This window comes from Notolabrus celidotus, chromosome 9 (assembly GCF_009762535.1).
Source record: "Notolabrus celidotus isolate fNotCel1 chromosome 9, fNotCel1.pri, whole genome shotgun sequence".
In the NCBI taxonomy this organism is placed as follows: Eukaryota; Metazoa; Chordata; class Actinopteri; order Labriformes; family Labridae; genus Notolabrus; species Notolabrus celidotus.
In genome coordinates this window covers 37,089,926-37,104,439 of record NC_048280.1, presented here as the reverse complement: position 1 = coordinate 37,104,439, position 14,514 = coordinate 37,089,926, and the positions used below count along the sequence as shown (strand labels likewise).

General features: G+C 41.4%; 1 protein-coding gene across 1 annotated transcript; it reads left to right on the top strand.

The window, feature by feature from the left end:
* Positions 1–691: 691 nt before the first annotated feature.
* gtf2h2 (general transcription factor IIH, polypeptide 2) lies at positions 692–14,468 on the top strand. Its single transcript, XM_034692901.1, has 15 exons — positions 692–823; positions 2,462–2,539; positions 3,986–4,063; positions 4,566–4,602; positions 5,101–5,187; positions 5,296–5,346; positions 6,583–6,637; positions 8,288–8,393; positions 8,476–8,566; positions 8,646–8,841; positions 9,011–9,074; positions 9,165–9,268; positions 9,503–9,605; positions 11,333–11,372; positions 14,076–14,468. The coding sequence occupies exons 2-15, from the start codon at positions 2,484–2,486 to the stop codon at positions 14,184–14,186; spliced, it is 1,179 nt and encodes a 392-aa protein (XP_034548792.1). The 5' UTR covers positions 692–823; positions 2,462–2,483; the 3' UTR covers positions 14,187–14,468.
* Positions 14,469–14,514: the final 46 nt, after the last annotated feature.

The window sequence follows — 14,514 nt, the reverse complement described above, 5'->3', positions numbered from 1 at the left end:
TGTCTGGCTCCACCACTATCTGTAGTAGAAGAGTCCAGGTGCTGAACTGGCCTGCCTTCAGTCCTGACTCATCCCCCATTGAAAACATTTGGAGCATCATAAAACTAAAAACACGACAAAGGAGACCCTGAACTGTTGAGCAGCTGAAATCCTCTATCAGGCAAGACTGGGACAACATGTCACTTTAAAGTCCAGAACCCGGTCTCCTGGGTTCCCCAACGTTTACAGAGTGTTGTTAGAGAAGAGCTGATAGAGAAGAGCTGATAAACAGGAAACATGTCTCTGAACCTGCTCTGAACTGACTGATTGAAAAGTGCTGCTGCAGCAGATTTAAAATGAGCAGATATTTTTCATCAAATTATAATAATAAAAAAAAAACTGTTTCAGCCTTTGATATGTTATTTTTGCACTATTTGAGTCACATACAGATTTTAAATGATACACAAACTATCATGCTTTTTTTAATCAACATTTTAAAACAGGGTCCCAACTTTCATGACGTGAGGAACCATAAGAGTCACAGCAGGAGTGATTAAGTATTTTCTTAAATGGAAACTGTAGACTAATTAATATCTTGTTGTGTGTATGAGTTTAATAGAAAAAAAAATGCATCTATTTACAATAAAGTTAATTCAGATGTCAATTTAACAACGGCTGTGCGGATTACTTTTTCTGGAGCGTGTGTTTCTTCACGGAATCATTTCGGTTGCACCCGACGGCTGTGCAGGAGCCAATCACAGCACAGAACAGAGAGTGTGTGCGGAAGTAGCCGGTGGACTGCATCAGGTTTATTTGTGAACTCTCATCTACCGCAGTGAGACAGGTACTTCAAGTTCTTTAGGGTACAACAACAATATATATTTACTGGATAGGTTTTAAATATCATAATATCACTCTCGTTAGACTCTTGATTCATTCAATAATATGTGATACAGCTCGTAAACGGAGTCATTGGGAACAGTTAGCTGGCTAGTTGTTTCAAAGTAACAGGCTCTCATTAGTTTTATTTTACATAATGATTAATTACATAAATAATGAATCTACATAATACTGTTGATAACATGCACAGCTAAAGCTAGAGATTATTGGGGTTAGACAGAGAGAGTTAGGTTGTGTTATCTGTAGTGTGTCTGCTGTGACACAGTCAAGCCAAACTCCGTTCAGAAACATCAGAGTTTCACTTCGGACTCAATGAAGTGAACATTACAGGAGAAACAAAGTCCTGTTCTGGGTCCACAGAGACTTTGGCATGGACTTTATCTATTAATGTGATACTTTTATTGGGTGTCTCTGAGTTATTCATGTGGATTTAAGACAAACTCGGGCTCATGCCATTCATTGTATTGATATATTGAGCCTACTTAAAACTAAATATACAATTGATAATATAACTGATTTCTGACTGTGAAGCCGTGCACATCATGCTACCAAACAATTACACTGTTAACAAATACTTTGGCTTGGACTGTTATCTACATGCTTACTCAACAATAGGGCTGCATGGAACATCTTATTGATATTGTATTATAAACATTTTATGGAAGAGGATTAGGGACACTGAAAAAATGACCTAACAGTCAGCACTCTGAAATTAAAGTCAGCACTCTGAGATTAAAGTCAGAACTCTGAGATTACAGTCAGAACTCTGAGATTAAAGTCAGAACTCTGAGATTACAGTCAGAACTCTGAGATTAAAGTCAGAACTCTGAGATTAAAGTCAGAACTCTGAGATTAAAGTCAGAACTCTGAGATTAAAGTCAAACTCTGAGATTAAAGTCAGAACTCTGAGATTAAAGTCAAACTCTGAGATTAAAGTCAGAACTCTGAGATTAAAGTCAGAACTCTGACTTTTAGATTATTCTCCTGATTAACAATAATTCAACACATAGCTGTGGGGACGATCATTTATTTATAACATACTTTTCTGCAGAACTCTATATTATAGAGACTTTATGAAACATAACAGCCTGCACATTATCCTAATGATCAACGTTAAAGCTCGGCTGGGACTTTCTTATTTATGATAACTTTAGATTTATGATTCTTCATTTCATACTTCAATGTTGAACTCCTTTCTGTTAGGTGGACGTGTGTTGGACAATAAAAAGATGTACACTATGATACCAATCAACACTATGATCAGATAACATATTTATTCATGCCGACACTGAGGCATAGTGATACCAAACTGCATTCAGTGTTAATGTTACCTTTTGTTTCAATGCAGCTTTGTTTTAGTAACATGGACATAATCAGACATTATGATATAATCATTGAATACAGTCAGCACAGATTTCATATTAGACCATAATTCATTCCTTTTTATTGATTAGATACTGGCTCATAACAAACTCTACTGCTTGTAACTGTCTGGTCTTTGAGGACTGATGACAGTCCTCTGATGAATGGTGTGCAGCAGGTCTGTGTGTTAACATGAAGCTGTTGTTGTTCTTTGTCTCAGAGGTTTTTGGACGGCGGACAGGATGGATGAAGAACCAGAGAGAGCCAAGCGCTGGGAGGGAGGCTATGAGCGGACATGGTAAACTATTGTTTATTATTGTACTATTAGAATGTTGTGTCACTTTTAGGATTAATGTTCTTCTTATATACAGTTTTGTCAAAAAAATGTAAAAGTTGGAGATGTGTGTTTTATGGAAGAGGATCAGGGTCACTAAAGAAAAAAGATTAAGCTGCAATATATATTTATAGATATATATTTTTAAACAGAGTTTTATTGTTCTTTGTTTTTCCACAAACAGAAGAGAATTAAATCAAATCATACCTCTTGCCTGCGTATCACATTACACATTTAGAATAGTACAATAAGGGTGGATTATATAAATACATTTAAATTAGAAAGAGAAGAGAAGAAAGAAAACAATAAAATAAGAGAGATGAATAAATCAATTAAATTGAATTAAATACTTTAATTCATTCATTCATTCATTCATTAAATGAAATACATTAATGAATAGAATAAACTAAAATATAACACATAAATAAATAGAATAAAAAAGTTGAATAAAATAGAATAAAATACATAAATAGATAGAATAAAATAGAATACATAGATAGATACATAAATATAATAAAATAAAATACAAAAATAAAATAAAATAAAATAAAAAACATAAAATAAATAAAATAAAATACATATATATAATAAAATAAAATAAAATACATAAATAAATATAATACAATTAAATACATAAATAAACTAAATGAAATAAAATACACAAATAAATATAATCAAATAAAATAAAATACATAAATAAATATAATCAAATAAAATAAAATACATAAATAAATAAAATCAAATACTGCCACCATATCATATCATACATTCCAAACAAGGAAAACGCATCCGTCAGACCACTCCACCCCCCAAAGGTCGATATCATGCTTACTGCCATTATAATATGTTTTCGCTTACCAAGTACAGGCAAATATAATATCTTATAACAAAAGGCAAAGCTAGCTAAGCTATATTGATAATAGAGACACAATAAGAAACAGGAGGATGTTTATTGATTAGCTCTCTGCAGGGTTGGCCATTTAAAGTAGTTTTGTCCCCTCATCACAAGTTGAGTCATTTCTTTAGGTAAGTAACTGAGCACAGGAGATCACATGTCAGTGAAATACCTCTCATTACCCCTCAGAACCACACTGATCATTTCATGAGGGAGGACCCTAAATCTCTCTTGATACCACAGCGTAACAGTTGGCGGTTTATTCTTGATCCAGTTTATCAAAATACATTTTCTAGCCAATAACAACCATTTGTCACACAGTTTAAACTGTGGTCGTGTTAATACAATATATATTTTTAATTCTGGGATCAAAGTCAGAATTCTTACTTTAATCTCAGAATTACAGAACATGGATACTGCACCTTATTTCATTTTTTTCAGTGGCCTTGATCCTCGTCCGTAGTGTTTGCACCTGAAACAGAGCTGAATATATTTGTGTCATGTGTTCTCTGCAGGGAGGTCCTGAAGGAGGACGAGTCCGGCTCTCTCAAAGCCTCGGTGGAGGAGATCTTGTTCCAGTCCAAAAGGAAAAGGTGAAATTAAAACATGAAGTGTTATATTTGATTCTGTAAGATGACTCCTCCCTTTGCTCTCTTTCACACACGAACAAGCTGCTTTATCAGTGACATTAATGAGGTCTAACGCAGCAGCTCAGCCGTTAGCTCTGACTTAAACTCAGTCAGGATTCATTTAAAGCTTATGTGTGGAGTTTGAAGTTTGGAGCTGGTCTGCATCCCTCTGAGATGTGTTCCTGATAGATAAGATTAGGAACAGTTCTCAATCTAAAGCACAATAAGTAAACATCCCCGCCCAGCTGAACCTCACTGAGTGTTGTTCTGCTCTCAGAAAAGGAGTCCGTTCTTTTTGTTCAAAAACCAGATGAGAATAGAAATCTGAATACATTGAAGTCTAAAAATGCAAAGGTAAGATTACCTGAGGGGTTTAAAGCAGATCCAAACCCTCTGCAAAGTCAGGAGTCATGAGCATGTTGTTGTTGATGTTGTTGTCTTATGTGCTGCCTTGTTTACCTCACAGGGTGATAGAGAGCCATGGACAAGTGAGGCTCGGGATGGTGAGTGACGTCTTCTAAAAACATTTCTCCAGCTGCTCCTGAACTAAACAGATTTTAAAGGACCTTCATGATGTTTCATTAAATGTAGTGATGAGCAGGTGTCATCAGGAACATCAAGACAGGATAAGACCCGGTCCCATCTTACAGACAGGACTCAGTCTGATCTTGTTCAAGACTTACTTTAGTTTCAGAAGTTTGCAGCTGTGATTGTTTAAATATCAAACCTCTGACTCCCTGAAACTGGAGCTGAGTGTTTTACCCCTCCTAAGAGGTTTAATTCATATTTAATAATAAAATAATGATAGTGTGTAAATCTGTGAAGTAACAGGCAGGTTCATGATGATGTAGTATTGGTGTAAGTGACCTGCAGACTCAGTATTTCTTTTCTAACACTCAGCTCTGTGTGTAAAGTCGTTGGTATAAAAGTGTGAACACCTGGTGTAAGCACTGATTTGACTCCACGACCTGGAGGATGTTAAAGTTTGTCGTGTGCTTCAGATGCGTCACCTCTTCGTGGTGATCGACTGTTCGAGAACGATGGAGGACCAGGACCTGAAACCAAACCGCCTCACCTCCACCTTAAAGGTAGATGTTTCAGCAGGAGCATGGCTCTGATGTCAGCAGACCTCTGACCTCTGACCTCTGGGTATGATCAGCCATTCAACACTGTGTCCTCTCTCTGTCCCTCTGCAGCTGATTGAAGCCTTTGTGGATGAATACTTTGACCAGAACCCGATCAGCCAGGTACGATTCCACCGTTCACCTGCAGGATTACACTGAACTGGGATTAAACCAGATTGTTTAATCCAGTCAGGACCTTCTGGATTAAACACGCAGAGTTCAAACATTCCTCCTATTTGAGTTTATTTGTGTTTATTTTTATCATCAGTACCTTGTTGCGATGACATAGATGAATGACTAGGTATAGTTTTTATTTCACACTTTTCTTTTCCTTTTATTTCTTTTTCTTTATATATTTTCTTTTTGTTAACTAAAGCAGAGACATCATTTTTCTGTTTTATGCTTCTATAAAATTCTACAGATGTTAGAATGTTAGTAATACAATTTTAAATCAGAAAAAAACACTCCTCCTTCTCAGTGAAGTCAAAATATTTAGTGCTCTCTTGAAGGCTAGCTGCAGGATAAGCCGTTTTTCGTCCGGAGGAACTTTACCCCGGAACTATGTGCGTTTTGACCGGTGGACCCAGGGTCTTAATTTAGTTCAGGGGTAGATAATCCCCCCCCTGAAAAGCCCCTGCTAGGGGGGTAGTAACACAGAGGTAGTTCCTTGGAATGCAAACTAGTTTAGTTTTTATTAAGATTTCAAAATATCCTCATCAGATATTTAATGATCGTCTAAAGACGTTTATGAGGGATGCATCCGGCTGAAAGTCTCCAGTTAACAGGGTCGCTGTTTAAACCAAAACATCGGTCGATCCCTGCCACGGCTTTTTGAGTTCAAAAGGATTTTAAAGGCGTGTTGAAACGTCTTTGCTACTCGCGCTTATCTCCTCTCACGTGTTGATTCAGTGAATCCATCTGTGATGAAATATAGCACCATCTAAAACAGCACCAGCTGAGTCTCTTCATGCTAACAGGCTAACTGTTGTGTTGCTCATAATGATACCTGCCTGTCCGTCTGCTTCTATGGTGTCATCTGTGATGAATGGCATTCCTCTTTGTTTTACTGCCCTCTACTGGTCTGGTGGTGTAGTGCATTTACTTTTTTTTTTCCCCCATACGTCACTGGCCTGACTTACACAATCTACCCGGGACCTCAGCCCGCGGTCGAAACGCAGACAACAATGGGCAGACAGGAACCTTTTAGTTCAGGGTAAAGTAGTCCCTGGGGGCTAAAAGACCCCGGAACTCTTGGTCCAAATGCACCTGTAGCTATCCAGGTGATAGACCCCGCCTCCTCTATGTTAACAGATGGGATATGAGTCAAACTGTATAAAGTGTTCTTTTCTTTGTGTTCAGGTCGGCATCATCACCACGAAGAATAAAAGAGCGGATAAGCTGACAGACCTGGCAGGTGAGAACTCATCCTCTGCTAACGTTAATGATTCTTCAGCTCTCAGTTTAAAGTCTGTAAGATAACTTCAGTCTAAGCTCACATCCGTCCAGAACAACAGAGCTCTTTCCATCATGTGTTTGTCCTCAATGACTTCAGGCAAATATTAAAAACTGCCTCAACATGAGACCACTGTTAGAATAAGACAAGCTCCATTTTCAGAGTCATTTTTAGGAAGACTTGAAGAAGATGAAATCTTGTTTTTATATTTAGAAACACAATTTTAATCAGCATTAAAGATAAACAAATGGGCTTAATGTCCTTTTAAAAGTATCACACCTTCAGTCTGTTTGGCACATTTTCAGCTCGTCATCAGACATCACACTGTTTTGTTTTTTTTACACTTTGTTTACAATCATTTTCAAAATTAGAGGTTGGTACTTTTTTTTTTTTTTTTAAGGCACAAAGAAACACACAGACAACATACGAAATAGAAACAACAAATAACCCTCAACCCCGACACATACACCCTCCAGATAAACTTAACAGAACTCCAAAAATGGAGAATATAAGACGAGAAGCAAGTATAGTAAAAATAAACAGATGAAAACAATAATCTAAACATAATAAGACACACCCCGGTGATGCTCAATCTAAAGACATACAGCAAGCTGAGCTGTCAACATAAGATATGAGCCTTGCCACTCAGGGTCAGCCTTATCTTTTCAAGTTTGAGAACATAAAGTACACTCTTAATCCAGCTGGAATGGGTAGGTGGGACAGAGGACTTCCAATTCAACAATATCAGCCTTCTGGCCAACAGAGTCATAAAGGCTAACATGTTCTTCTTGGCTGGAGAAAGAACAGATAGAGGAGGAGACACACCAAACAAAACAGTACAAGCATTAGAAACCAGTCTTACCCCAGTTACAATAGTCAACGTTCCAAACACCTCAGACCAGAACACGTTTAGAGAGGGACAGCTGCAGAACATGTTTGTTGACATCGATCACACAAAGAGGACAGTTTCAAATGTCTTTGCCAGGCGAGCTTTAGTGTAGTGAGCACGGTGTAAAATCCTACATTGAGTAAAACTGTGTTTGGCACAAATAGATGATCCGTGAACCCTCCATAACGCCTCCTCCCAAACATCATCAGAGATCATCTCTCCCAATTCTGACTCCCAAGTAGTTTTGAGGGCTCCCTGAGAGCCTGAACCAAGATTGTAAATGTGGACATCACACTCTGGCACCTTTTCTATCCGTCTGTTTGAAGCTGTTTCACGTCTCTGCTGCTCTGATGACCGCTGTCTTAAAAAAGGCATTATGACTCCACCTACATTTTAGATAACTCATCTAAAAATTTCTGAGTAACTTTGTTCACCGTGTCTCTCCGTCTGTCATCCTGCTGGTGCTGAGGTTATGAGTGACGACGGGCCTCAGTCACTCGTCTGTTGTGACGGATATTGAATAAAAGTCGATCCCGCTCTTTTCAGACGTGTTGATGTCTTCTTCTCTTTTACTTCAGAGATGTATTTTGGATCTTTTTTCCCCCTGAGCTCCTCTGCAGAGTCGTTGCTGTGTTTTGGAAACTGACTTTGCCCTTTCTATCGCCTCCTGTCTGTAAGTTTGCGTCTTCGATCTGATGGCCTCTCTTCTGTTTGGTCCTCAGGGAATCCAAAGAAGCACACAGCAGCTCTGAAGAAGGCCGTGGACACCGTGTGTGGAGGAGAGCCGTCACTCTACAACTCTCTGAGCCTGGCCACTCAGACTCTGAAGTGAGCTCTGATTCTGTTTGTTCCCATTTGGTCTCTGTGCATGAATAAGTGTCGCTCAGCTGGTGCCTGTCTCTGTTTGAAGGCACATGCCCGGACACACCAGCAGAGAGATCCTGATCGTCCTCAGCAGCCTCACCACATGTGACCCGGCCAACATCTACGAGCTCATCAAGGTGACGTTATCCTCGCCTACGGCTGCACGGTCATCACTGTGTATCGGACACGCTGTAACAAACACTCCTCCTCCCTCAGACCCTGAAGTCTCTGAAGGTGCGGGTGTCAGTGATCGGCTTGTCAGCGGAGGTCCGAGTGTGCACGGTTCTGACCAGAGAGACGGGCGGCTCGTACCACGTCATCCTGGACGAGAGTCACTTCAGAGAGCTGCTGATGCTGCACGTCAAACCTCCTCCTGCCAGCTCCTCGTCTGAGTGCTCTCTGATCCGCATGGGTCCGTACACACAGCCCGTAACCTTCTCTTAAACCTGATCAGGATCACATTCACATTGTTTGGAGACGCTCTCATGCTTCTTGTTGCAGGAGTTTCAAACAAACCCCCTTGACAGCTGGTCCAGATTCTTCTGTTTTAGACTCTTTGTATCTGTACCTGTGTTCCTCAGGTTTCCCTCAGCACACCATCGCCTCTCTGTCCGACCAGGACGCCAAGCCTTCCTTCAGCATGTCGTAAGTAGAAGACAGTGTCAGTGTGAGCGGTCACAGTGTGCTGTAGTGAGGAATCTTTGTAACAAACTGCTCCTGCTGTGTCTCTCTCAGTCACCTGGACAGCAGCAGTGGTCCTGGTCTCTCTCTGGGAGGATACTTCTGTCCGCAGTGCCACGCCAAGTACACCGAGCTCCCCGTGGAGTGTAAAGTCTGCGGTACGTCTGAGTCTGAACCTGAACTCTGTTTCTGTGCTTTAACAGGGAGCTCAGACTGACAGAACTACATCATCTGAGACTGACGGGTGTGTGTGTGTGTGTGTGTGTGTGTGTGTGTGTGTGTGTGTGTGTGTGTGTGTGTGTGTGTGTGTGTGTGTGTGTGTGTGTGTGTGTGTGTGTGTGTGTGTGTGTGTGTGTGTGTGTGTGTGTGTGTGTGTGTGTGTTTCCTCCCAGGTCTGACTCTGGTGTCTGCTCCACATCTCGCCAGATCCTTCCACCACCTCTTCCCCCTCGAGGCCTTCACAGAGACTCCTTTGGAGGAGCTTCAAGGAGACAGGTGACTGCAGCTCCTTTCACACTCTGCACAGCTGAAATATTCCACTCAGTACAAATCAAATGGATCAGTCTTTATTTGTATAGCGCCAAATCACAACAAATGTTATCTCAAGACTCTTTTACAAACAGAGCAGGTCCAGACCACTCTATGTCAAATTATGAACAGAGACCCAACACCAAGACAGGATAAGACTCAGTCTGACCCCACCTTAATCCATCATGAACATTGCACCTAACAGTATTTAGCTAGTTACAGGGGAGAGGAAAAACTACCTTTAACAGGCAGAAACCTCGAGCAGGACCAGACTCATGTTAGACAGACATCTGCCTCGACCGAGTTGGGTCTGGAAAGAGGGATAGAGGAGAATAAGAGAGAGAGGGAGCGGTGATAGTGATGAGACAAGTAGTAAAAGCTGTTGCCGCTGGAGTCCAGCACGTCCGTATCAGCTGGAGTCTGGAACGTCCACAGCAGGAGGACGTCTACGGCAGCTCAGAGGAACCTACGAGACAAGGGAGCTCAGGGACTCCAGAAAGGTCTATGGTTAGTAACTTTAATGGGACAGGGAGAGTTAAAGTTAGTGATGGGAGGGTTGGGGGGAAGGGGGTGAGATAGGATCCCAGTGTGTCAGTGCGCCAGTTCCCCCGGCATTCTAAGCCTATAGCAGCATAACTAAGAGCTGGTCCAAGCCTGATCCAGCTCTAACTATAAGCTTTATCAAAAAGGAAAGTTTGAAGCCTACTCTTAAAAGTAGAGAGGGTGTCTGCCTCCCGGACCCTGACTGGTAGATGATTCCAAAGGAGAGGGGCCTGATAGCTGAAGGCTCTACCTCCCATACTACTTTTAGAGACTTTAGGTAGGACCAGCAGGCCTGCATGTTGGGAGCGTAGTGTTCTAGAGGGGTAATAGGGCACTATGAGGTCTTTAAGATATGAAGGTGTCTGATCATTAAGAGCTTTGTAGGTCAGAAGAAGGGTTTTAAATTCTAGTCTAGATTTTATGGGGAGTCAGTGTAGAGAAGCTAACACTGGAGAGATGTGCTCTCTCTTCTTGACTTAAAGACTTTTTAGGGCAGCCTGATAAGAGGGAGTTACAGTAATCTAACCTGGAGGTAACAAATGCATGGACTAGTTTTTCTGCGTCGCTCTGAGACAGGATACGTCTCATTTTAGAAATATTGCACAAGTGAAAAAAGGCTGACCTTGAAATTTGCTGAATGTGGGAGTTGAAGGACAAATGGAGTATCTTTAGTTGTGTGAGATGGGTTCAGGTCCTGGATCTCCTGAAAATGATCTTGAGAGTGTCCGGGGTTCAAGAGTGAAGGAAGCTTCTGGTGCACTCACTCACAGATCAGGGCAGAGAATTCAATATAATTATATTCTCCTACCAACGAAAACAGTCCAGATAAAGAGATCGTGTCGCTGCATCACTTTTCAGAACTGATGCTCTGGTCTTGTCTGGTGGTATAAATCCAGCACAGCTATTCCTCAACACATCTGCAGGGAGCAGTGAATGAACTGACTCTGGTTCTGCTTTGGCAAAGTTTGCACAACTGTTTTCATCTGAAGGAGGAGACATCAGAAGAGATGCCCCAACAGTTACAGTCATCTACTTACTGAGCTTTTATCAGATGAAACTTATTCTGAGGTCTTCTTTTGCTCACTGTATGCAGCCCTAACACAGATGGTGTGCCTCACTGTGTCTCTAAACCTGTCCTCCCTCTGTTCCAGGTTCTGTCAGGCTTGTCAAGGAGAGCTGAAAGATAAAAGTGTGAGTACAGCAGAAACACCGTCAGTGAGCTCTTCACTGACGCTCAAGTTCAGCTTCTGAAAATCCTCTTCAGTAACTCTGACAGAGCTTTTCACACCAGAGGAAACCACCCTGACCATGACCTCATCCAAACCAGACTCAGGTGTGGCAGAGTCACTCGATGGGTAATAATGAGCAGGATCAGGCAGGTTCAAGGTCTGTGCATAAACACAGTGACCACCAGGATCTGATCCCTGATCTGTAATCCCTCCTGACCTCTGACTCATAATGACCTGCAGTTAAGATGCAGGTCTGGAACACAGACTGTATATATAATGGACAGCGTCGCTCCGCCTTTTCCCATTGTACAGTTTTGAAGCCAAAATATCCTGTTCAAGAAAATTGCCATCTTGTACATTTTCTGCAGCCAGAGTTTGCGCAGTAGGGAATATGTGTGTTTCCATGGTAACAAGCGCCACCCTACAGCGTAGTCACCCAAGGTCCTATGAAGTTTCTCTCTACAGCAGCTGTCACTCAAAGTAAACCCGGAAGTAAAACCCTGTTTTTAACCTCTAATAACTAACGAAGAAGAAACTTTTCAGAAAAAAGAGGCCTTGAACACAAAACAGTCAAATACTAACTACATATCACCACAGCATACGGATGTGACAAACATTCGTACCACGTGTATTGATTAGGGTGACCCCAAATAGTGGCATATTGGACGATTGGTTCTAACGAGCCTTAGTCGACTGACAATCTCATAGTGGAATATTTGCATATGAAACGTGGATCATTCCATTCAAACCATGGGGGTGCTCAATGTCTAATTTTACATTATTTTCCTGTTTCCCTTAAAATAGTGTCTCATTTATCCTATATTGATATAAATATAGACTTATTTAATGTAATTCTGAGAACAGCTCTTGAAGTGTTAAACCTCCTTAAAGTGGTAATTAAATCTCCCCTGGTAATTAAAGGTGGACTCTCCCATTTAGCGGGACCTGTGGAGCAGACGTACCTCAGCTGGCCTTTAAATCTTTCTACGTTCATGGCAGCTCAAAATGTCAGAAATAAAACTTCAGTTGATCCTAAAAACTAGTGATGAAGATGAGGAGCAGCTTCATGAAGAGGGCTGTGAGATCAAGGATTACCGGACCACACAAAAACTGTACGGGGCCAAAAGAACCAGGAGGGATACCCAAAGCTGTCCGAAGCCTCAAAAACAATCCACAGCATCCCATCCACCTCCACACCATCAGAGAGGATATTCTCACAGACAGGATTTACAGTCAACAAAGACAGGAGCGCACTTCTGCCCGTACACACGATGGTTTTCCTCACGTACAGTTTGAAAAGACTCAAGCGGACAAAGACGTGATGAAAGACTGTTTTAAAAGGTTCTGTTAAGAGATTTAAAAACCCTTTAGCTGGTTCAGGTTTGATTTTGAACATTATACAAATGTTTAGTCTTAAGTTGGACAAACTACCCTCCGCAGTGCTGCTCTCCTCTGTGTGAACACTGTTTAAATATCTCCTGATTCTTTATTCTATAGTGGAGTGTTGTTCCATGTTTAACAGATGGTGGCCTTATTTGAGTTTTCTCTCCTTCATCACCTCGTTGTTTTTGCAATATAGATTTAAAAAATCTAAGTTTTATACTTATAATATTCTGTTGTCTCTTTTACTTTAAGCTATGAGTCTCTTAATTGTAAAGGGTTATGTGTAATATTGTCATGCGGTCACCATCATGCAGACTTTGGGTCAATAAGGAAAAACAACAAACATTCCACTATTAGTCGACTATGGGCAAAATCTGATGAATCAGATTCGACTTAGCAAATCCTTAGTCGGGCTCACCCCTAGTATTTATTATTTAAAGTTTGACTGCAGCCCCATTCAAATGAATGGGGGAGACAGAGTTTTTTCACCTATGCTGCAACCAGCCACCAGGGGGAGCAGTTTTTGTGGCGGCCTCACTTTGAGCCGAGAGAGATGACGTCCATTTTTTTATACAGTCTATGGTCTGGAACCACACCAGCATCAATGACCAGGAGGCTTAGATCAGATGTGTCTGTCAGTCATGAGCCGAGCTGTAACGGTTAACTTAAGCTTTGTTGGAGTTTCACTTGTACTCTGGAGTAAGAGTTCTGTGATCCTGGATTCTGTCTTTTAGTTCCTCCTTAGGAATAATCCACAGGTTGATTTAAAGCTAGGGTTGGTAGTCACCCCCCCTCGGAGCTCCTCCAAATCGACGCCCCCGCTCACACGCATGAGCGCCGCTGATTCATGAACATATGATGGTGACTGATTCAAAACCGGTCCTCAGCACATGGTTTGTGTTTTGCACTACGTCAACTCATGTCTCACTCAGTGGTAAGAAAACACCAAAACATTCTCATAGTGAAAGTTAAAAACACAAACAAACATGAAATGTATGCTCTGCAGGAGGCGGGCAGAACGGCAGAATGGGATTTGATTGGTTTAATCTTTTGGCTTCTGATGGCAGGGATTGGTTGGTGTTTTCCCAGGTTTACTCCGGCTGTAGATAGAGGCTTTTTTCACTCTTTTTAAAGAACACATTATGTATTGATTACCATCAGGACATAAAGATCATTTTAACCAGTATGACAAAAAGTGGATCTAAATCTGATTACCAACCCCAGCTTTCAATATGCACAAACATGTAGAGGATTTCATTCATGCCTGTGTTTCTGTCTGCAGGTGTTCACCTGTTCCTCATGCCACAGTGCGTTCTGTATGGAGTGTGATCTCTTCATCCATGACTCTCTGCACTGCTGTCCCTGCTGCATCCACAGTCAGAGCGCCTCCTGAGGCCCGGAGGGGGACCGTCAGACAGAGACTGAAACAAACTCAGTGGATTTCATGTGTGTGGAGTTAACCCATGCATCCAGCTGATGCACCCGATAAATCAGCCCACTTCCCTAGACTCTCCAAGGACTTGAAAGCCGCTGTCTGAGCCGCTGCGGCATTACGTACCGAACGTCTTTAGAGACAGCAGGAACTGTGTGTGCAATGTTTACTCACAGCTGCTGCTGTAGTTCTGTTTGAGAGAACCTGCAGTTTTGTTGCAATTAAAATGATTTTTGTACCTGTCTCAAGGCCTTTATTACGAGAATGACTCTTATTGTTTACTGCATCG

Coding starts and splice junctions, on each gene's coding strand:
- gtf2h2 (XM_034692901.1), top strand. CDS start 2,484: ATGGATGAAGAACCAGAGAGAGCCAAGCGCTGGGAGGGAGGCTATGAG. Junction 8,394..8,475: donor CTGGCCACTCAGACTCTGAA/GTGAGCTCTGAT, acceptor CTCTGTTTGAAG/GCACATGCCCGGACACACCA. Junction 9,606..11,332: donor GAGGAGCTTCAAGGAGACAG/GTGACTGCAGCT, acceptor CCTCTGTTCCAG/GTTCTGTCAGGCTTGTCAAG.